This window comes from Lontra canadensis, unplaced genomic scaffold (assembly GCF_010015895.1).
Source record: "Lontra canadensis isolate GAN:19392208 unplaced genomic scaffold, GSC_riverotter_1.0 scaffold64, whole genome shotgun sequence".
NCBI classification, from domain to species: Eukaryota; Metazoa; Chordata; class Mammalia; order Carnivora; family Mustelidae; genus Lontra; species Lontra canadensis.
The window spans coordinates 10,411,697-10,435,303 of record NW_022631058.1 but is presented as its reverse complement, the minus strand read 5'-3'; the positions used below and the strand labels follow the sequence as shown (position 1 = coordinate 10,435,303).

The 23,607-nt window shown below is 55.6% G+C and overlaps 1 protein-coding gene across 3 annotated transcripts in view; it reads left to right on the top strand.

Annotated features, from left to right (window-relative positions):
- The window catches only part of TTC7B (tetratricopeptide repeat domain 7B), a 246,743-nt gene extending 226,120 nt beyond the window's left edge, over positions 1-20,623 (top strand). For all 3 annotated transcript variants that reach the window (XM_032878627.1, XM_032878626.1, XM_032878628.1), the window contains one exon: positions 19,663-20,623. In XM_032878627.1, the coding sequence (XP_032734518.1) occupies positions 19,663-19,884 (222 nt within the window). In that variant the 3' untranslated portion in view covers positions 19,885-20,623. The remainder of the gene's footprint in view (positions 1-19,662) is intronic.
- The last annotated feature ends 2,984 nt before the right edge of the window (positions 20,624-23,607 follow it).

The window sequence follows — 23,607 nt, the reverse complement described above, 5'->3', positions numbered from 1 at the left end:
CTCTTACCCTGGCCTCGAGGTGACCCCTACTGGGTAGTGCCCCTTTCTCGCAGCTGCCCTTGCCCCGTCTACCTGGATCACCAGCATCAACACTGATTTATGAGCCCACTTGGGCACAGGGAAGTTTCCAGGTGCCTTTGGCACCCTTCCTGTTGCCGAGGAGGGTGGGGGGAGGGGTTGCTTAGGAGGAGGAATGACAAATGTACCAGTGACAAAATACCAAGTATCACCAAATCTCAAACCCTCGGGCTCCAGGAAGATAGTTACTTGGAGCCAAGGCAGCCCCCCAACTGCCCGTCACAGAAGTGTGCTCTGGGCCCTGTCCTTGGAGACCCCATACTCTTGGGAACCAACGAGTGCCGCTGGCCAAAGAATGGGTGCCGGTGCGCACAGGCTCTATCCCGGGGTGCTGCATGAGAGCACTGCCAGGGGTCCAGAAACAGCCTTGTCTCTCACGTGCCTCCCGAGGCCCCAGCAGCCTACAGTGGGGAGAGGAAAGAACCACAGTCTGAGGGCCCACCCCTAGCTCCCAGATCTGGATCCCTGCGTCCGGAAAGCTCCAGAAGCTTCAGGAAAGCCCTGCGAGAGCTCCTCCCCTGGGGTTCCTGGGCCTCCAGTCCCTCTGCCCTGGCAGCCCACCCCCTGTCCCCATGGTCCCTTGGCTGCTTTCACCTCCCCCCAAGCTCACTGACGGACGCGTGAGCTCTCATCCTTCCCTTTCCTCGTCTGCTTGGTATTTATGGGACACCTGTCTCTGAAAGTACCTTTTCAGGACTTATCACTTTTCAAGCCTTTCAGCTGATGCGCAGCTCCCTGGTGCCCAGGGAGGGACCCAGGACTTGGGCACCATCTCTGTGCCATGTACCACTCCAGCTTCGCCTCCCACGCCACGAGTTCAGCACAACGGCCTCTCTGTAACTGTCATAACGATTAAATGACACGATGTATGCAAGAGTCGTGGAGCCTGGTTCTGTGCCAGATGCTGGAATAGACTCTCTAATCTAGAAGGAAAATGTAGGAAAAGCCACAGGGACTCCTGTAGGCGGAGGTACAGGTCACAGGCTATCTGGTTTCCTGGAGCAGGAGGGACAAACACGGCTCTACCATAGGTGTGACCTGGGGGCCAGGGATCAGCAGCTGGGCAGAGATGTGGGCTCTGCCACAGGTTGGCGACAGATGGAGCTTGAATACATAATAAACAAACCAGCCCTTGGAGATCCGTATGGGACAGTTGGGGCTGGGCAGTAGATGATGGCAAGGATGTACTATTGATTTTGGTAGTGGCGGATCCGTAAGGAAACATCCTTATTTTTCTGAGCTTCTTGCTGAACTATTTAAGGATGAAGTGTCACAATGCCTATAATTAAAAAAACCAATTCTTGCCCCCAGAATAGATAAAGCAAGTGTGAAAAAAGTTAACGGTTGTTAAATTTAGGTGGTAGGTATATAGATGTTCATGACATTAGCCTTTCTGATTTTCCGCATGCTTGAAGTGTTTCAAGATTAAAACAGGTTAAAACAAAGAAAGTGACATGATCGGGTTTGCATTTTGGAGCGGTCATTCTAGAAGCCAGGGAGGCTAAGTTAGACAGAGGCTAAGAGACATGAAGGACTCTGCTAGTAACGTCTTGACAGTCCGGGATAAGAGATACTGAGAAAGTAGATTCAGTAAGGCTCAGGGAGGAACTGGAAGGTTCTTGTCTGGTTCTCAGACACCTGGGTCATGTCCCTGGTGGCTAAGACGACCTCCCTGACACGAGGAGATGCAGGAGGAGCAACTATGGGAAGGAGGATACAGGCCTGGCCTGTGGCTGGCTGGGTCTGGAGGCATTTCCAGGGCAGGGGCCGTGGTTAGGAAGCCATGGTGACCTGGAGGGGACAGCTGAAACGATGAGGGACATGAGACCCATTCCCAGCTAGACTGTGAATCAGAGCCGGAGAAAGAAAGAGGGCCAAGGGCGAAACCCAAGAAGCACCAACATTTGTGGAACAAGAGAGAAATTTGGCTAATGAGGAAATGAACATTCTGGTCATTGACAGTTTTCCCATCCACTCAGCTCATCCAAACCGTGGCTGACATTTGGGCCTGGCCCTGCCAGATGCACAAGCCCTCCTGTTGCCACAGTCTCAGTCTGCTCTCAGCTCAGGGCTGTGGCCAGCCCTGTGCTCCGCAGTGGTTTAGGAGATTTCATGAAGCCACCATGCAGAGGAAGGGTCCCGGTCAGCGAGATCACTGTGATAAGTGTGGGAAGTGGGAGTGACTCGAATTATAGTGACAACTTCCACATGGAGGAGCTGAGGGCCTTGAGCTCCTCTGGGCCTCAGTATCTTCCTCCATGACGAAGAATGATGATGGGAGAATCAGATGTGATCCCCTGTGTGAGCCAGGGCTCTCATGGTGTCTAACAGTGAATGCTTGCCATAGTTCCTCGGAGGAATGTGTAACGTCCCCTGTCATGTCTTTTGGGGACCTGATTCTCCTGCCAGGTGCCAGCGCCCCTGGGGAGGAGGGGTGACCCAGGCTGATGACAACAGTGGCCTTTCCGGCAAGTAATCTTGGAGACACACACACATAGCCTGGGATCTGCCCTTGCCAAGAGATGAGTCTTTTTTTTTTTTTTTTTAAGATTTTGTTTATTTGAGAGAGAGAGAGTGCATGCGTGCGCAAGTGAGAGAGAGCGGAAGTCGGGAGGAGAGAGAGAAGCGTGCTCCCTGCTGAGCAGGGAGCCCCATGTGGGGCTCGATCCCAGAACCCTGAGATCATGACCTGAGCCAAAGGCATCTGCTTAACTGACTGAGCCACGCAGGCACCCCAAGAGGTCAGTCTTGATTAGATCCATTAATTGCAATGCTGGCTGATGTCCTTCCAAAGGAAGAAGAAACTGCTGGCCCACCCGCCGGGGAGCCTGTGGCACACAATGCTGAGTCTTTCTTCACAAATAAAGGAGCAAAGCATGCCTAGTGCAGAAACCGGCCCCTCGCCTGTAGGGATCTGAGTCCCCGCAGATTTTCTCTCATCCTCTGCATCAGGGCAGCAGGAGTCCAGACAGAGGCATGGGGCTAGAACCAAAGTGCAAGCAAGCCATCCCCGCAGGGATCTCCCAGAACAAACTAGAAGCAGAATCTGCCTCTTCCTAAGGACAAGCATTTTTTTTCCAGGCCTTTCAAAGCCAGGCAGGTCAATGGAGTTATAATTGGCAATCTAATTAGAACTCCCACAAGCTGTTAAATTCTTTTACCTGCTGCCTGGCATCTTGCACAGAGGTGACACATCTGCTTCTGCCTGTGGAATGATTAAAGAAAGCCGGCTACAGCCCTATCCTTCTTGCCGACAGCAGCCCCCTCCAGCCACCCCCTACCATGGCGCCAACGCCCACACACCCACCAGCAAAGATGACAGGGGACGCAGCCCAGCTGACAAGAAAATTGGCTTTAGGGAAAGTAGGCTCAAAGCGCTGTGTTGCTGAATGATTTTTTTGGAGACCAACTGGGAGAAGACCAAGCCCCCAGCCCCATTTTCCCGGATGTCGGAGATGTTCTGAGAGCATGGTTCCCCGGATACCTTCAGCTCTCCCCCAGTCAAGCTACTTGATCACAGTAGAAAACATCTCTCTTTTCTCCCTGTCTCCTTTAACCCTGAAGTGCTTTTATGCTGCCCCCTGCCCCCCAGCCGTCAAGGTAGCAGTGTGCTTTGGCCAACAAACTGGGTGGATTGTATGGCACCAGTGTCCCTTGCATCATCCGTGGTCCCCCCCGCTGCTGTGCCTTGGCCTTCTGCAGCTCCTGCCCGTTAGCAGGTGCAGGCGGTGTGCGGCGCCGGCAAGCCCGCTCTTTTCCTTTCCCCAGCCCTGCCTGCAGTGACATCATGGGGAGCTCGAAACCAGCCATGGCAGGAGTATTTATACCATGGAAACTGGCAAGCACTCCACATCAGGGCCTTTTCTTTTCTTTCAGAGAGCCAGTATACCAGAATGCCACTGGACTCACAGATCTAGATGGTTTCATGAGGGAAAGAGGACGCAGAGGAGGGGGAGCAAGAGGGTATCCGCATAGAAGAACACCAGTGTCCCTGACTCAGGACTTCCGGGGTGGACGGTGCTCGTGGCACAGACACAGTGGAGCTCACCTTGTCCGTCTAGATAGAGACGGAACAGCTGAACGGAGGCTCAGGGGAGAAAGATGAGACACAGAATTCCCCGGGCAGGTGGCAGGAAGGGGGCCATGGTTTGACACAAAAAGACCTCCATTCAAATGCTAGCTCTACCATGCATTCATTCGTTGGCAATTTGTATGGCTTTGGACATGTTATTTAACCTCTGTCACTCAAAAGTGGAAATTCCACCCTAACAGAACTGTCGTCAAGGTCGAACATGGTTCTGAGCACCTTCCTGGAACATCAGGTCTACCCAGCAGCTGCCAGTCTTCTCAGCCTTCCTCTTCCCAAAACAGTGTGGCTTCGAGAATCACAGGTGAAGTGAAGAGGTCCCCCAGAGGCCGTGGGGATGGGCATTAGGCCTCCCCACGGTTCTACTCCTCCTCACTCGTTGAGATAAGGAGAGGCAGTATGGAGAGCCGGGGGTGCCCAGGTCAGGGACAGGGAGGCTGAGGCCTCATCCCCTCAGCTCTTTGCAGCCACAGCCCCCGAGCAGGTCACCCCCGGCTGCAAGTAGCCACGTCTGTGGACCCCAGGGAGCAGCGTTTAGCATTACCCTTTCCTAAATCCACAAGGCCTGCGTGCTGCACCTCGGGAGCCATACTTGCTGTTGCTAACGGTTTCCAGGCCCTCTTGGATGGGTCTGGAGCTCTGTGCGTGGGCCTGTGGCTTGGGAGGAGGCTCGATGCTCCTCACTGGCCAGGCCCACCCAAGAGCAGGTGACCAGTGCACGTTCAGTCAGCCCCGAGAGCCTCCGTCTGGGGGAGTGGGCACATGGCTGTGCTCTTCCCGTTAGGGCTGCTGGGGGATTTCGGAGGAAATGACTCTAATCTTGATGCTGATTTGTTCCATATTGAAGTGGCCAGTGATAAGAAAAGAAAGTGGAAAGTGTGTTGGAAAAGAAAGTTCCAGGCTGAGTCCCTGTCCCATTTCCGCAGCAGCCATGTGGTTCCCTGCCAGCAGCGGCTCCCCGCAAGTCCCCAGCCCGTCTGCCATTGTCACTGTTCCAGTCCAGGGACAAGGTCTAGGGGGCCCCCAGGGAGAAAATCTTGGCAAAGACCCAGGAGTAAAATTCCCCATTTCTGAGCAAACTGCCTGTTTTCTTCTCTCACTCGATGGTAGCTTCCCTTGGCTCTGGTGCACCAGGAATGCCGTGAGGATCGGAATGGGGGGCAGTCAGGGCAGAGCAGGAGCACTGCCCAGTGAGCCCTGGGCCCTGCCTTGCTGCCTGCATTCCGTGTTGTTAGGTTCTCTTGTCATTTGTGGAAAAAATTTTTCCAAGGCTTATCGATTGCGGTCCTCTCTCCATCAGAATTATCTTATCATTTTTGTTTGTTTCTGTTTCAACGTGGAAAAAAGAGCTGGTGCCAGACCCTGGCAGGGATGGGGAAGGCGCTTGCCAAAGTGACCGCGTCCCCTGTGGCAAGTAGTGAATCAGCAGCGTTTGTGTCCCAGCGCGTCGTCAAGAGAACTGTTTGTCTCTAGCAATGGCATGGCGTTGCTGGGGCAGGGCCGGGGGCGTGGGGATAGCAGGGGCCCCTAGCAGAGCCTGTTGAATGCTCAGACCTGGGGCGCACCCTGGCTCTGTGTCATCCTCGCAGATGCTGGTGGAGCCTGTGTGCTCCGTGGAACCCAGATGAGCCTGTGTCCCCGGGTGGCCTTCAGGGTTGAGGTCTGGAAGCCTTGCTGGCCGGCCCAGCTGAGGAGCGCACCTGTCACCCCACCACCCAGACAGAGGTGCACCTGGCCCAGAGCTGCAGGCTGGCACGGTGGCCGGGCTAGGTTTTCAGGTCCTTCTAGTGGACCCAGGCCTGGATTGGCGGGGGGCAACAGGCTCATGGCTGGGAGAAGGACACCCATGCTCCTGTCATCAATGAGTGTCCACTGGGTTCCAAGGACCACACAGGGTTATGGAGAAGAGTCCCCAAGGCCCTGCCACAGTCCAGCAGCTGATAGCCCTTTCCCTCTGCACTGCTGGCTTCTTGAGCTTTCAGGGTTTCCTATAAATCCAGTGGTCTTCCGGTACTGCCAATGAGCCCATCTTCTGACACTTGTCCACACTGGGTCAAGGTGTTGCCAGCCATGGCTGTCTTTCAAGTGTCAGAAGCCACACGGCATGGCCCAGTGCCCCACAATGCTCAGCCCAGCCAACTCAGCGCCAAGGGAAGCTGGGGTTCCAGGGCCACTGCCCGGGCCCATGGTGACCTCTCCTCCGCCAGAAAGGCCCCCAACCCTGTCCCTTCCTGGTATGCTGTGAGCAGTCTAACCCACAGGCTGCAGAAAGAGATGCTGCCCTATAGCGTTTTCTGCTTGTTTCTCTAGTTGACGCTCAAGTTCTCAAACCAGAGGTGCAATAGGTGACCCCCAAACTACTTGGTAAAGAAAGGTTTTACCAAACCCTAGAATTGTCGTCTCGAGCATGTGCTCCACCGCTTTGTGTTCCACGCTGGAAAAGTGAGGCAGAGAGAAGCTCCTGCCCAAGCTGGGTGCTTGGGGCTGGGCCACAGAGCAGGCCGGAGGCTGTGCGCCCCCGCCAACGGGCAGGAGGCGCCCCAGCCTGTGCTCCTGCCCCAAGGGAAGGCCAGGACTTCTCCGTGGGAATAACTGGGACAGGCTTTTGCCATGTTTGGTGATAAGTGGTCAGAAACAAGTGCAGCGACACCCCAGTGAAAGGCGTGACACATTCCCCTTGCCCCCCCCCAGCCCAGGCCTGATGAGGGTCCGTCAGGGTCACTGGGAAGGACACCCAGCCCCGGACCTCAAGAATGGGACAGGGGTTTCTAGGACTCTCCCACGCTCTGGCCCGGAGCTCTGGCTCCCAGCAAGCCCTCAGCTCAGCTCTGTGGGGGGACATGTGTGGCTGTTCTCCAGAGGGTAGAGAACCTCCAGCTGGGGCCTGTCCGACACGTGCCCCACCAGAGCTCTGGGTGTCTCTCCCTCCGCGCCCGCCCATCTCCATCACCTCACGGGGAGCGAATTGTCTGCCTGCGCTGCCCTTCTCACCTGTGGAAGCCAGGGTCCCGGGACCCCAGGGCAGAGCTGGGCCTGAAGTTCGCTCAGAGCTTCCCCGTGGCCCACACCTCACTGGCTGGGGTGGAACGCCATCCTCCCACACCCACCTGGGGAAGCAGCAGCCTCCCCAGAGGGTTGGAAGACTGGGCCTCGGCCTCCAGGGAGTGATTAGCTCAAACTTTCCACCGTGGGGAGGTGCTGACTTCCAGGCCGCCCTGTGCTGTTGTCCCTGCCTGACTTGTTGCTGGGGAAAGTAGATAAAAATAAATAAATAAGTCAGCCTGGGAGATGTAGAAATAAGTCAACAGGAGTCTCTTGCCCATTACCGATGGAAAAGTACGAGCGAGGGGAGCCGTGTTTGCACCCACAGAAGATGCTGGCTGGGATGTGGCCGGTCCAGGGCACCAGGGCCAGCTGCGGCTCTCTCTCATCAAAGTAGACTTAGCTAATATTCACGTCCACGCGGAGCCTCAGAGCTAATACTGCAACAACGGGCATGCGGTTCAAATGGCAGATTAGGGGGCGGGCAGGTGGAGAATCATCTGGAATTTTACCAAGAACTGACCCAAGCATCAGAGTAAGGAGGATGCCCAGCATCCCTGTATGTTTCTGGGGACCCCAGGGCTTCCTCCTGTCCCCTTCTCAGCCCTCGCCAGGTGCTCAGCCCGAGCTGCACAGAGGCAGACCTTCCCGCTGGTGTCCTTTGACGGTGTGCGCTGCTGGCCTGGCCTGACGTTTCTTCACTTAGGTCAGTGCGCCGTGCAGACCCGTAGAGGCGCTGATGCCAGGGTTTCTGTGCCGTGTTCGCGGAATTTGTGTGAGCCTTGCCCTGGGCTGCCATGGAGAGGCGAAGAGAGCTCACCCCACCAGATATGGGGATTCCCCGTTGCCCTTGGCCTGGTCTCCAAGGGCCTGCCTGAAGCAGTGTTTGGCCTCAGGGCATTAGCATGCAGATCAAAGTGATTCACCCCCCAGGGCTGGGGGTGGGAATTGTGCTTGGGACCGAGAGCAAGCAGCTCAAAGCCTGCCTTCTAGATGTTTCCAGGGAGGAAGCAGATGCCCTGTTAGCCTTTACGATGCTGAAGTCCGATAGGGTCTCCCAACATTGTTTTTCCTGACTAACAAAACCTCCACAGCATTCGTTCCAAAGGGCAAGTAAAGAAAGGGAGTCAGAGTGCTAGATAGTGGGTTCTAGTTAGGGTGGGGGTTACTGCTGAGGGCACAGGGTATGCCATCTCTGATTTGGAGGGTGACCAGTTTCCTAAATGGTATCAGCACAGGCAGGCATTACAGAAGGGGTGGTTGCAGGATGAGCAGAGCAGGCCAAATGGAAGGGAGCTGGGCTGTCCTGCTCCGCACAGCAGGGTCCAGACTTGGAGGGACTGCTAGAGGGGCTACCATCCGTGCTGCCTGCACAGGGTTCTGGACAGGGTGGGCTTTGTTCCCGTTGTGCAGCTGGGAGCAGCCCTATTAGCCCCTCTCAAGCTAGGTCCCGTGGTGCTCACCTGGGTCTGGAGAGACCCCAGTCTAACCCCACTGGAGTGCGGCAGCCACCACCTGGGAGAGGACCTGCAAAGCCCAGGCAGGCTGAGAGAACTGGACAGGAAAGTCACATCCCCAGAACTTCTCCCCCAAAGAGGATTGCTCCCTGGACAGCTCCGCCCAGAGCCAGCTAACTCTAAGAAGTCGTCTTAGAATGTGTCTCTTGGTCCCCTAAATGCCCACCACCCTCCAGAGACCCTGGTCCCCTGACCTAGAGAAGGAGCCCTGAGCTGGCCCTCTGGAACCCAAGACCCAACTTGGCCTCCCCCAGGCTGGGTGACTGAGCCAGGTGCTTGCCCGCCCAGGACCGTTTTCTCATGTCTCTGTCATCAGTAAGGGCCTTCGCAGCTGTGACTGCCCACAGGCCCGTCCACACGAAGCTTTTAGAGGCTAGAGTAGCTATGTGGCCGTGAGCCAGCCACCCCAACTCTGAGCTCCAGTTTTCTCATTTGTTAAGAAAAGGGCGTTTTATGTCTTTGAAGATGTCCTCCCTTCTCCTTCCAGCAGGCCTTCCTCTGTTCTAGATGCTGGGCTTCCATAGGGGCACTCGGCCCTGCCTGGCTCAGAGAGGGCAGGGCACAAGACCAGAGTGACAGTCTATGCCACTGAGCTCCCAGCCCTCAGCATACTGGGGCCAGAACATCCACAGGTGCTCGTGAAGTTTACGGAAGGGAGGAAAGAGCCAGAAGCACTTGTGGTTATAGTCAACCGACCCATGCAGCCTGGGACCCGGGTGCTGTTCCTGAGCCCAGTTGGTGATCTGGGCGGAGTGCCAGCCCTCTGGGGAATACTCCTGCGCTCCTCTCAGCCACCCCAACCACGCCCCAGACACGTTTCCACAGCAGGGCCAGGCTGGGGGTCGTTGGTGCTCAGAAGCTGCTGGCAGGCTGGCTGTGTCCCTCCCTCAAGGTCCCAGTGATCCCCAGCGAGTGTCCTCTACAAGCCGCCGCAGCACGTGGATATTTTGGCACCAACACTGAAGTACCCAGTTTCAAAGAAATGAGGCCGGAGGAAATTTGGGGCCAAATTGGGATTTCTGCGTGAAATCCATGCGAGGCTGGGCAGGCCCTTTGGCTTATGGCCACACTGCCCCCATTTCTCACTGCTGGCATGTTTCCTGCCTGACAGCCTGTCGCACTGCTGTTTGCAAAATTAGCTTCTCCAGAATATTCCTAACCATTCTGGAGGAGAGAAGCCTTTGAAAAGATGCTGCCAGTCACACGCTTTACGAAAAGGAAAGCCACACTCACAGTGTCTTGGAGCCTGATGGCTTGTCCTTCAGGGGCTGTGCTCAGCGGCAGAGTTCAGTGAGGTGGGGGGGCGAGGGCGGCCTGCGTTTACCGTTCCTCTAATGCCCTGGACTGCGTGTGCGTGTGTGTGTGTGATTCTGGAAGCTTTCTTCACATCCTGAAGGACTGTCTGGTGAAAAGGAGAGGGGAGGGGACCTTTTCCACATGACTCCAGAGGACTCAATGAATATCAGAGTGGGAATTAGACAAAAAGCCTAATTAGGGCTTCACATTTTTAACTGACAGTTCATACTGCCCACTAATGGTGTGGGCTGCCCGGGGTAGTGGTGAGCTCCCCGTCACTGGAGGGAGTAAGCCACAGTGGGAGGCTGCCAGTCAGAGACTGCAGCAGGAGCTTGTGCATCATAAAGCATTGGCCCAAGCCCCCTCCTCACCCCGAAGAGCTTTGTTTCCATGGATGGTTGGCTGCTGGCTTAGAAAAATAAGAGGTTTGGGGAAAATTGAGTTTTGTTTCCTTCTGAGTTGAGTTCAATGCTAGAAAGGCCTGGTCTCCAGAAGGCATATTTCTTCAAATAAAGCATTTGACCTGGAAAAGGGGCCCCGTGGGAGCACAGCCTCCCACAGCCATCAGATATCCTGAGTGAACAAAGATGCAGACAGCCTCTCAGGCATGTCTGGTCGTTCCCTGGGTGGAGGGAAGGGAAGGGCTGGGGTCTTTGCCTCCCCGCTTCTGGAATCCTCAGCTCCAATTCAAAGCACACCGCAAGGGAAGGCCTCCAGGGGGTGTCTGTTCAGCGCTCAGAACCCTGCCCCCAGCCCCCAGGCCTGCCCAGCTGCAGACTGGAGAACACGTTGCTGTAGTGCCCACCTCTAGCCCCACCTTAGCTGGAGCAGGGCCAGCTACCATGGGGGCCTGACTTCCGCTCTCCTCGTCACAGAGAGTCCCTCCTTGGTGCAGCCTGTCCAGCCACCGGCCCTTCCCCAGGAGCTGCTCAGGCCACGTCTCCTCTCCCCTTTGTCCCTCGGCCTCTTCCTTCCTGCTCTTCAGTCCGAGTCCTTGGTACAGGATGTCATGGCCCTTTGCTCAAAAGGTTAAGTGGTCTCATGAATGTTCTGTCCCTGCATGAGGGCCAGGTGAGGTGGATGGGACCTGGAACCTGGCTAGTGGCCGTGGCCGCCACACACGAGTCTGCTCTCTGTGGTTAGACAGCCGTGAGGTTGCCGGGAATGATTGGCCTTGGCCTTTTGTGCAAACTGAGCCAGAACAAAGTAAAGTGGCCAAAACGAAAAGACCAACTCCATACCAGTCCTTACTCCAGATTTCCGACCCACTGACCCTCCAGGAGGCTCTTCTCCAGGGCACCCCCAAGTCGCTCTTGACTGAGCAAAGAGGGCTGTGTTGCAGTGTGTGAGCCCCCCCTGGCTCCAAAGGTTCGGCAGGCAGACGTGTGTAAGGGCTATAGGGACAGTGATGACCTTGGCGTCCCCCAGGATACCTAGCATCTGAGCCCTTTGGAGCTCCTGGCCTGGTTAGGCAGGCCCTTCCAAGGCCAGCATCATTGGCTAGGACACACACACTCAGCCCCCTGGCAAGGCAGTGTGCATTTCTGAACGCTCAAAACACACAGAAAGGAAACATAAAACAGAGCTCGGTATAGACCAGACCTCCCCCAGAGCTGCGGGAACCCAGGTAGAGAAGCTAAGCCCCGCCCCCGCCCCATCCTAGTGCGTTTTCAGCTCCTTTTGGAGGCATTGTTGGGAAGCAGGGCGGGGCTCCCGCTGCCCCCTCGGCTGCGCCCACAGAATGCCAGTGCTGGGAACTATCAGTGCCTTTGATCCTCGCAGGGAAGAAAGGGCCACGCCTGGGGAAGGGAGGCAGCGAGCAGCCCCTCACCTGGCCTTCCCGCCTCGGCTCCAGGAAAGTCTGCAGAGCCCTCGTCTCCCGTGGCCTTCTCAGGGCGGCCCTGTCTGGCAGGCTATTTATATTCTGGTTTGACAGGAAAATCGCTCTGAGAGCACAGCCACTGCCACTGGGCCCCCGTCTGACGGATTGCATCCTCAGGAAGGAAAAGGCAAATCCTGACAAGACTCAGGGGCTAGCGTGCTGGTTTCCTCAGTGATGCTTCTGCTTCAGCTAATGCACACTCCAGTCCCGTCCACCCACAACGTCTGGGGAGGAATGGGAGCCCACAGGGGGCCCCTGTTCCATCTCGGGGGCCTGAGGGCTGAGGTCCGAGTCAGAGTACAGAACGTGGGGTCACAGACTCGGGGTCATGCCCCGTGCCAGGCACCACACCAGGCCCCCTCCTCGGCCACTTCAGGGATCTAGCCCTACTCTGGCCTTATGCGAGGCTCATTTCCTCTCTGGCCCTCTGTTTCCTCATCTGTGCCAGAGTGTCCGGCCAGAGAGTCATTAGAGTCTGCAGAGGGTGCTGGGGTTTTCTTCGGAAGCAGCATCAGATCTGTGGTGCGTGGCCAAGTACCTGGGGGGAGGCTGTGGCAACCGACTGGGAGCAGAGCACCTTCCCCCGCGGGGCTGCTCCCCTCCCCCAGATAGCTGCCTCGCTCATGTCCCATGAAGGCAGAGGAGGCTCCGGTGCACGGGCTCTGATGGCGGTGTGGACGGGGTGACCTAAGGCCAGGACTTCTGCACACGCTAGTTGAGAGCACTGGCAGGAAGTCATGCGCACCTCTGTCCTCCCCACCCTCACACAGTGTCCCACGCCCCCCCCACCTTCACACAGTGTCCCACGCCTCCCCTTGTCCGTCTTTCCATCGGTTCACCAGATGCGCACCAGGAACCTCCTCTGTGCCACTCCCACTCTGGGGGCTGCGCGTGCAAGGACGAATCAGATGGTCCTTGCTCTTACCGAGAACTATCCAGAGGGCCATGAGGTTGGCAGTGAAGGGTCTTGCAACTGTGGGCATCCCGGAAGGGCCTCCCCTCCCCTCAGTCAGTAAGGGTGACCGTGATGGTCATCCTGCCCATCAAGGTGACCCTTCACTGGAGGTTTACTGAGCACTTTACGAACTTGCTGTCCTTTGGGCCTCACGACTGTCCTGTGAGTTGGAAGTTGTTCCCTTTAGACAGACAAAGCATCTGGGACCCTGAAGTCGTCCAGGTCACTGGTGGAGCTGATGCACACCCCGCCCCAGGGAGCCTCAGGCCACACTCTTACTCTCCGCTCCACACTTGCTAAGAGAGTGCCAGTCCTTTCCCCTATGCTGGGTGGATCCTCTGGCCGTTGCCAGAGATCTTTCGAACCCCTCACCTGGGTCCTGACCCCCAGCAATGAGCCATCTCTGGCCAGCACAGCCATGCCCAGGCTGCAGCCAACCCAGCAGCTCTGTCGTTGTCCCAAAGGGCGACAGACTGGGGAAATGGGCTTTGCTTTAGCTGCCATCACAGTCCCAGGGTCCTAACAACAGAAGTCCCACCAAGGGGGACGACCTCCCCCACCCCGGCCTTGGTAGGTCCAACAGCCTTCGCAAAACCCAGGCCAGCTCTGCCATGGCAAGGGCAGCTGCCAGCCTCCACTCCAGAAGCCGAGAGGGGCGCCCATTGGCGGGGTCCGCAGCAGGAGCCCCATGAGGCAGGGCAAGCACGAGGGGGTCGCCCGTCCCCACCCTGCTGCCCAGGGTTTGATTTCTGGAACATCCCGCCTGGGGAAATGTGAGAGCCACAACCAGACCGCGGCTTGACCCCCAGCTAGAGCTGAGCCACAAGACTGCTTTTCAGCGGCAGCTCGACATCGGGAAGGACGCTTCCTTGCAGGGATGTTATCTCGGTGCCCATCCCCCCCCAGGGACCAGCAGTGGTCTGTGACATGCCCTTGAGCCCAGCCAAGGGCTGACTTGGCACTTGCGCAGAGCACCACGGGGAACGCCTGAAATCTCCCAGGGGGCTTTGGTCCTGCAGCCTTTGCTGTGGGTCACCGGACCCAGGGCTGGAGCAGGAAGCCTGTCCACGGCATGTGGCAAGGTCTTCAGTCTGGGGGCGTCAATTATCTCTCTCTCACACACACACACGCACGCACGCACGCACGCACGACGTGAGTGAGGAAGAGGCTAATTGTCCTCAAATTAGCCAAGTCCATTTTGTCTCTTTTGAAATAACAGGTTTAATTTCCTCCCTTACTTCCAATTTGGTACAGCACCAAGATCTCGTTTGTACAGAACACCTGATTATAATTATCACCAGCTTGGGAGGCTGTCTTCATTTGTGTCCAAAGGGACAAATAAGATACCTGTGGGTGGCTCCCCTCCTCCAGGAAGGCCAGCCCTGCTGGCTCCTCACCTGGAGGGTTCAGGAATGCCAGGGTGGAGAAGCTGGGGGAGCCTGTTTGCACAGCCTCTCCCGGGGAAGGAAACAGGGTCTGGTGCGAGGAGCAGGCATGAACCATGCGAGTTCACGTCTCAGCTAGGCCACTCGCTGCCGCCAAGGTCTTAGGTCTTTGGCACAGCCCAGCGCCTGGCATGCAGCTGTCGCCCGGTCTCATTAGGATTTGCGCGGGACCCCAAGCTTTGAGAGCAGCCTTGCTCCTTGGTCTCCTCTCTATCCCCATTACGTGGCCAGGATCTGGACAGTCACTCAGTGGGGTTGGGGATTTTGATATGGGGGAGAAGGTGGGTTATTCTGGTCTTGAAATATGTCAGTCCTGGAAATCTCTGTTTCCTTTCAGGCTGGGGGCTGGGAGTCAGACCCGTGCCTCTGGGTAGTCTTGCCTAAGGTCAGGGGCGGGGGAGGTGCAGTGTGGTCTGGGTTCTTGAGGGAAATGGCAATCAATAGGGCTTTGAACAGATGGTCTAGAGCTCCAGCAGGAGGGACCAGACAGACCAGGAATGGTGACATCAGAGAGGTGGAAGGGAGCTGGGGGATGCATCCTGCAGAAATACATGGGCTTTCTGGGGTCTGTACTAAGAGTAAGATCCAGCCAGGGGTAAGAATAGTCAAATGCCAGCCCCAGGAGTCAGGCCTTTGATAGTTGGAGAAGAGAGGACTCAGGGCACATAGAATTAGAAAAGGTGTCAGGATTCTTTCTTTTCTTTTCTTTTCTTTTTTTTTTTTAAGGTGTCAGAGTTCTAGTGCATAAGAGCACCACAAAGCCAAGGAGGGCCTCTCCCAGATCACCGGGGCTTGGGGGAGGGGGCTGACAGCCAGGTCCCAGCCCACCTCTAGCCAGCCTGCCAGCAATGGCTCAGACCCCAGCCGGAGCTTGTCCTGGTTGATCCCATTATGTGACTGATTCCTGAGCGGCTCTTGCTTGCTGGGGCACTGGGCAGAGGCTGATTTTTCATTCCCTTGCCAAGCCTGAGCTGGCAGCCCCTGGCAAGCGTCTGATGTCTCCCTGAGCAGCTCCAGCTTTAGGAATTAATTCCACTAAACAGATTGCTCAGGAAGCTTCAAGGTCATCTGGAAAGGATAGCCTGTTCCTACATTAGGAATATAAGTCCAGGTATATGGGCTGGAAATTTCCAAGCCCATGGGAACCCTAGAACCCTAGAGAACATGAAGATCCCCAGCTGCCCAGTACGGAAGGTGCTAAGTCAGATTAGCCCATGGGCTGGTTCTCTGCAGGCAATTTTCGGGTGGGTAGGCTTGGCCCCTGCTGTATACCCTGGAGCCCCCCGGATAAGCTTTAGCCAGATTCAGCAACCTGCCATGTTCTAAACCAAATTCCCAACAAAAAGGCTGGTGTCCTTGTCCCCACTCCAGCAGGGTGGGGCAGGTCATTGCTGCTGAGAGTGATGACCTCTGGGTCTTGCTGGGCCCAGGCCTTGGCCCTCCTGGGTCACCACCTGCCGTTGGCCCATTTTCTGGCTAACAAAACCCTGCAGTCCTTTGACACCTACATCCATCCCAAGCCTCAAGATCACAGCCTGGCTGTGGGCCACCAAAGGGAGACCAGGAGCCCTCCTAGCCCTTGAGTGAAAATGCAGGATGCTCTCAGGCATCCGCTGGAGAGGAACCACGCCTGGGTCGCCAGCTTGGGGAGGAGCAGAGCCAGTGATCCGTGGTTGGAGAAATGAACAGGAAGACCCACCCAGCAGATGCCCATTTACTGTTGCTCAGATGTAACTGGGTTAGTGCCCCAGGGGCTCTGGGCTCCTCTCTTAAAGAGACAGAGGCAGCAGTGAGCCAGTGAGCGGGTAGGAAGGTGTAGAGGGGAGCACGGGGGTTTTGGCCTCAGGCAGGCCTAGGCTGGCCTGCAGCTCCATACTCATTGGCCCTGTGACCTTGGCCAATATCCTTGGTCTGCTGAACCTTGTCTCTTTGTATCTAAAGCAGTGGGAATGTGAGCTGAGCCAAGTACATGTGCCTAGCCTCACGGCTGATGGGGAGAAAACACTCCTTATAGAGGAGGAAAAGAGTGCAGGGCTGGCTTTGTGGCAGAGCCTAGCAGGACCTAAATTCTGTTCTCAGCCTACAGCCAAGAAATCAGGGATGCCTCTTCCTATCTCCCCAGGGGGCTTGTCCCTCATCACCCTTTTGCCCAGCACGCCCAGCGTGGGTGGTAGGGCCACTCAGAAAAGGGTTGTATGTATTCAATAATGTGATGCAGGGACAAAGTCACACCTCAAAGGAGTGGGGTAGGGCGACTCTTGTCATCGTCATGCCTCTGCTCCTGCCACCGCCCAGAACCCCCTCCCTCCTCTTACTTCTCTTTTGGTTGAATGGGAAGGTTCTAGAGTGAGCTCAAGCTGATGACCTCCCCAGGAAGAAAAGAGGCGGGAGCTCGTTGACTCTCATGTTCTGTTGCACACCTCCTAGGGAAGTCCTCCTGTTCTCTCTGCATGGCTGCTATGATTGAGAAGTGGGCACCAAGCTCTCCAAGTGTGTCTGAGGGAGGGCCAGAGTGGGGACAGCACCCCTCCAGGATGGAGGTGCCTACTTACTCCTCCCTCCCCCACCAAGACTCTGCACCGAAATGGATTTCAGGCAGGCCCTAAGAGTTAGCATATGAGGGTTCTAGCCTAGCACCGTAGTAGCTGGCCTGGCGCCCAGGGCCGGGGACTCAGCCTGGAGAAGCCGTAGTTGACTCACCCACAAAATGGGGGAGTGCGTGGGGAGATCTCCCCACCATGTGATAGGTGCTCCTCGACTGCAGGATCTTTGTCCACAGCAACAGAAGCGGGCCTCACAGCCAGATGGAAATGTGTCCTCTATTATCACTATCCATCATCCAGCCAGGAAGCCAGGTTTGTGCTGTACATCTGTCCCTGCTCTTGGCACAGTTCCCTGACCTGCCCACAGGTGCGTGGGGAAGGGCAGCTCTGGGGAGAGAGCTGGGAGGCTCTCCCTGGGGGTGTCTGCACACCTGGCCCTCAGTGGCTGGGCAAGGCCGCTGAAACCCAGCAGTCCACGCTGGAGAATGGGAAGGCCTGTAGTCTGATGGGAGAAGATTGCAGAAGGCAAAGGGAAGTCCTCATGGCAAGGACTGACTCTGGGTCACTGTTCTTGTCCTGCACCCTCAGGAAGAGATCCCCCCTTGTGCCCACAGCCTCCTGTCTGACGGGTCCGATTTAGGACCTGGGCTCCAGCATGGATGTGGTTAAGGCACGCAGAGATGTTAATAAGGGAGTATATGCTGTTACCTTTTGATTTTCCATTTGATTTTACTCCCAGAGAGAATAGAGCTGACCTGAGGTCTGCCCTGCCCGGGCCAGGGGAGGACAGCCTCTGTCTGCCGGAGACCTCCTTCTCCTCGCTCAGGGAGGCTGTTCAGGGACCCAGAGCTGGGGGTAGGGAGAGTAGCCCTCCGTGGGTCACACCCTGCCCTGGGGTCCTGCTTCTGCTTGGCTGTGGCGCCACAGGCCTTGCACTCCACCCGGGTCGCCCTCATGGAAGCCCTGGACGGGGGCTCCGTGGAACCAGCTTGACAACCATTTGGAGTTCTTCCTTTAGAGCAAATTTCCCCCAAAGTGGCCTGACTGGGTCAGAGGATATGCCTCTTTTTAGGTTCTCCAAATGCCCTGCAGATTATATCCCCACAGGGTGGTGTCCCTCTTGGAGCCATAAGCAGAGCGTCATGGGTCGGTCCCCTGCCCGCCCCCCCCACCCCGGCTCTCACATCAGCATGACAGCGCGGTCCGCTGCTGGTCTCATAAGCACAGAACATTCCTTATTGAAACCTGCATCTCTTTACCAACAGTCGGGGTTACATACTTTCCATGTCTTTGTTTGCACCTTTTAGAGGACTGCTGTGCATCTACAACCACAACTGTCTAGACAGTTCTTTAACTTCGGAAATTTTTTTCTTTGAACAGAAGTTTTTAGTTTAATTGGATTCGTTGAACTTGAGTGTTGGGTTTTTGGGTGTTTTTTTGTTTTGTTTTATTTTTGTCACTTCAGAGCTCTGAAAGTCATCCTTTCAGAGAATTGACATGTTCAATTCCACTCCATTAAGTAGTGGCCCGCTCTATCTTGGGAGACGGGAACCTACGTGGGTCTTTTCGGGGCTGGACACGAGCCAGACCCTCTCTCCCCGTCACTGCTTTGAAATGCGCCATTCTGTCAGGGTGCAGGGGTGCTGTCTGGAAAGATGTTCTTCTTGGTGTGATTTAACAAAGGGAGTGGGTGCAACCTCAGTGTCGGCCCCGCAAGGGAGAGACTGAGTAAATGAAAGTCCATCGTTGGATGAAAGGGGGTGAACCCATCAGTCGTAGGGATGCACGACCTGGAAACAGGGTTATGGCAAAATATTTGGGGACCAACACCTGCATCCTAATTAAAAGTGTGTAAAATGGAGGCACCTGGGTGGTTCAGTCGGTTAAGTGTCTAACTCTTGATTTCAGCCCAGGTCATGATCCCAGGGTCGTGAGATGGAGCCCCATATTGGGCTCCATGTGACGCGTGGAGTCTGCTTGAGATTCTCTCTCTCCCTCTGCCTCTCCCCCTGCTCCCGCTCTTTCTTTCTTTCTCTCTCTCTAAAATCAGTCTTTAAAACAAATAAAAGCTGTGTAAGACGACAGCTGTGCTTGAGGTGAGCAGGGTGCGGTAAAGGCAGGGGCTTGTTTGTGGTGGGGGGACTTGCGAGCAATGAAAAAAAGTTGTGTTCTAACTATGACCGCCAGCAATGCCAAAAATGACGTTTCTCTAGGTTAGAAAAACCGTTAACGGGGTGCCTGGGTGGCTCAGTCATTAAGCATCTGCCTTCAGCTCAGGTCACGATCCCGGGGTCCTGGGATCAAGCCCCACATCAGACCCCCCCGCTCAGCAGGAAGCCTGCCGCTCCCTCTCCCACTTCCCCTGCTTGTGTTCCCATTCTCACTGTGTCTCTGTCAAATAAATAAATAAATAATCTTTAAAAAAAAAAAAAAGAAAGAAAGAAAGAAAGAAAAGAAAAGAAAAACTGTTAGCAGCCAGAATGCCCAGCGCAGCAGCCCATGGGGTCAGTACAGACTGGCCATCCTGACCGGTTCACTCCTAGGCATTAAGTACTCACCTGAACCATGTGAAATTGCCAGTTTTTTATCTTTCAAAATGGCCAAACACAGGCCACTTCATATGTAGTTCAAGCGACTCTTCGAACGATTGCCCCCAAGCACAGGAAGAGCTTGAACTTACCACGTGTGCCAGCCCGATGGAGATCCACGCCCGCCTCCCAGAAGCGTGCAGGAGCTCAAGGACAGGTAAGAGCCTAGAGATGCGGAGTCCCTCTGACTGTCTGTCTGTCTGTCTGTCTGTCTCCCCGACACCTGCAGGCTCTGATCCTTCATCAGCTGGGCCGCTACAGTCTAGCAGAGAAGATCCTCCGGGATGCGGTGCAGGTGAACTCGACAGCCCACGAGGTCTGGAACGGGCTGGGCGAGGTCCTGCGAGCCCAGGGCAACGATGCGGCGGCCACCGAGTGCTTCCTGACGGCCCTGGAGCTGGAGGCCAGCAGCCCGGCCGTGCCCTTCACCATCATCCCCCGGGTGCTCTGAGCAGGCGCCTGCCAGCCTCACTGCCGCTAAGGCCCCCAGGCCCCCCCGCCCCGGGCGCACCCCCCCGCACCAAGGCCATGGAGGAGCGTGCGACTGGCCACACTGAGCTAAGCGAGCGAGCCCCAGCCCATCGCTCTCTCCACGTGCATTTCTGTTGTTGTGCTGACCAGCCCGGTGATAGTTTCTGAACCTACTGACATTGTTCAAAATGGATTATGTGCCATATTTTGTTAGTCGACATCTGCGTTTTAAAGTCAAATGATAATGGACGTAATCAGCAAATGTAGACGAATATATTCAAAGGTAAACTCCAGTGGCAGAGCAGATTATTTTTATCAGAGCTGTAAAGAAAACTCTCTCCCCTACCATCCCCGCCCAACCTCCGCCTGGAAACCAAATGTGAATCTTCCGTTTCCCACCTCAGTCCTAGTCCAAGCCAGGACACCAGCTGACGATCTCTTGGTTTTGTTGTCAATAACTACACCGTGTGAATTCCTGTCCTCACTTAGAGCAAAGCCTGATGTGAGAATGTTTCTATTTCACCAATATATGCCTGTTACAAAAGAAGGAAATAGGAGCTATTTAAGTTTAACTTTTTTATGTGAATTCAGAGTTTATTTATCGATGGAAATATGTACAAAGAAGCTTCAAATGGAATATTTACCGACATTCCTTATACATGACAGACACTTGGCTAAATGGGAAGATGATGTTAATAATAAAATGATTTTTAAATGGACCCGTGGCCCATGTCGTTGGTGAAAGCCCACAGAGCCAAGGGGTTTAGGCTCTGTTCCTGGGGTGGGAAGCGGTGTGTGTGGGGCACCTGCCCTGGCCGGGTCAGCCCTAGGTGCTGGGAGGGCCCCCTGACTGTCCCATGGGAATTCACCTTTCCCATCACTCCCCTGTCGTCTGGGATGGGAGTAGGGTACTCAGGCCCGCGCAGTCAATATCAGCGTTTGTGGGCACAGAGGACTGGGAACGAGCGTGTGACCTGAAGTGGCCCAGTTAAAGAGGGAGCTGTAAGGAAAGGCTCTCATTCTCCTGCTGGACATTTTTTTTTTAAGATATTTTTTTAAGATTTTATTTATTTGTCAGAGAGATAGAGAGAGTACAGGCAGGCAGAGTGGCAGGCAGAGGCAGAGGGAGAAGCAGGCTCCCCGCAAAGCAAGGAGCCCGATGTGGGACTCGATCCCAGAACGCCGGAACCATGACCCGAGCCGAAGGCAGCAGCCCAAGCGACTGAGCTACCCAAGCATCCCTAAGATTTTTTTTTGTCAGAGAGACAGAAAGAGAGAAAACACATAGCAAGGGGAACGGAGGAAGGCAGAGGGAGAAGCAGGCTGCCCGCCGAGCAAGGAGCCAGAGACTGGCTCCAGCGGAGTGGACAGTAAAGCACAAGGACCAGAGAGAAGCTGAGCGGACCTCTCCAGTCCCTTGCCAGCTCCCCAGGAAATGTGGGCGGGGGGGGGGGGGCAGCTGAGTTCCGATTCAGAGGTCCCCCGCCCGAGCTGAGCACAATCTTCCTGACTCACCAGCAGGCAGGTGTGAGGTCAGCTGAGGTCTGGGGAGGTAACGGTGTGAGCAGAGGCCGCGGCCAGAGCAGGTGGGCGCCCCAGCCTCGGCGTTGACGTCGCCAGGCAGCATCTGAGGCTGTAGCTACGCATCAGTCATGGAATTTTTGACGTGACACTCCAGCCGGGAAGGGCAGGTGCCCAGTGGGGTGGCCGTTGACACTGGCTGGAGCCAGCCTGTGTAGGAGCGCAGGGAAAGGCCTGTCCCGATCAGGACCCAGAAGGCAGGCAGCTGGCGAGACCCACAAATCCTCCAGGCACGATGCTGGCCATTATCTCCCCCGCCAGCCCCATGCAGGGCCCTTCTGTCAGAAGATCCCGTGCACACCAGCCTGCGCAGGGCAGGTGATATCTCCTGTCCTCCTGCCCACCATCCAGCCCCTCCACGGTGTCCCGCTGCCTCCCCAGCTCCCCAGCCACACGGCTCAAAGGCTCAAAGACTAGCACGTGGGTCCAGCCAGGTTTGGGCATGTGGTTCAAGCTTGGCCAACAAGACCCCCACCTCCCCACCAGGGCTTGTGTTCTGGGAATATTAGAAAAAACTCTGTTGGGTTTGCTATCCCGATGGGATGCAGCCTCGGCTTGCTGCCGCCCGCGGGCACTGTGTGCGGCAGCCTGCCTGAGAATGAGGCCAACACGGGAAAAGAGCACAAGGAGAGAGAGAGAGAGACCGGGTCCCAGAGTCCTAGCTGGAGCACTGGAGCCCCAGACTTTTCCCTGTTGTGCTTGGGACAGTGGAGCAGGCTTCTGGGAGGAACCGTCACCCTGACCCATTCAGGAACTCTCCCCAAACCCCTCAGTCCTCTTCCTTAATCCCACCTGCTCCCGACCCCATATTTTACTTCTCAGCAAGTCTTGTCCTTTCTGCCGGGATCCCATCTCCAATGGTAAGCCAGCAGCCCGCTACCTCTGGCCTCTGGCCAGACCACCGCAGGGTCCTCTCTGCCTCTGCCTTGGCCCCTGCAATCCGCAGGGCAGCCCTGAGCGTCCTGTGTAAGGTGAGGACTGGATCAGGCCTCTGCCCCCTAAACACGCTCTGCGGCTTCCCCAGCTCACTCCTGGAGCCAAGCTCCGTGCTCGTGCTCCCCAGGATCTGCAGAGCCTGACCCTGCCAGCACCCGCCCCCCCACCGCAGTCTCTCCTTGCTCCAGCCCTCCTTGGGGTCCTCTAGCCTAGGGCCCCAATGAATGAATGGAGGCATTCATTCATTTGTTAATAGATCAGGAAGCAGAAGCTGAGTGGGTAAGAACAAGGACAGACCCGGGCCTGAGGGATAAACCTTTGAAAGGTACCCTAGGCTGCCCAGCAGAGGCAATTTGGGGCAGCGGGATGTGGGAGACACAGTGTTTGATTTATTCCCCTTCCCTGGTCTTAGTCTCCCATCTGTAAAATGTGTTCATTCATTCATTCATTCATTCATCCATCTAAGTGTTTAGAACAGCAGACACTTACTATAGGCACCAAGGGTAAGCAGTACATATAAATGGGGCTTAAGTTTTTGTGGAAGACAATAGAGAAATACATAATACAGCATATGGGCCACACGTACAGAAGGACATGGGGCATTGGAGTCACGATTTTATAGACATGGTCAGAAAAACCTTATACGGACGCCTGGGTGGTTAAGTTGGTTAAGTATCCAACTCCTGACTTTGGCTCAGGTCATGATCTCAGGGTCCTGGGATCAGGCCCCATGTGGGGTTCCACACTCAGCAGAAAGTCTACTTGAGATTCTCTCTCTCCCTCTCCCTCTACCCCTCCCTGCCATGCACATGCTCTCTCTCTAAAATAAGTAAATAAATCTTTAAAAAAAAAAAGAAGAAGAAGAAGAAGAAGAAAGAAAGAAAAAAGAAAAGGTTCTGATAAGGCACCATTTGGCTAGAACTAGCCAGGTGCATCTGTGAGCAAAGGCATCCCAGGAAGCTGGAACAGCAAGTTGCAAAGGCTCAGAGGTGGGAGGGGGACAGGGTGGTAAAGGAGGAGAGAACAAGAAGATGAGCCGGAGGGTGTCACGGGGGCCAGATCACGTGGGGTCCTGTGGCCCACATTAAGGGTGTATATTAGCTTCCTGTGGTTGCTGTAAAACTTTAAAAATTACCACAAACTTAGTGGCTTAAAACAACTTACAGTTCTACCATTTTGGAGGTCT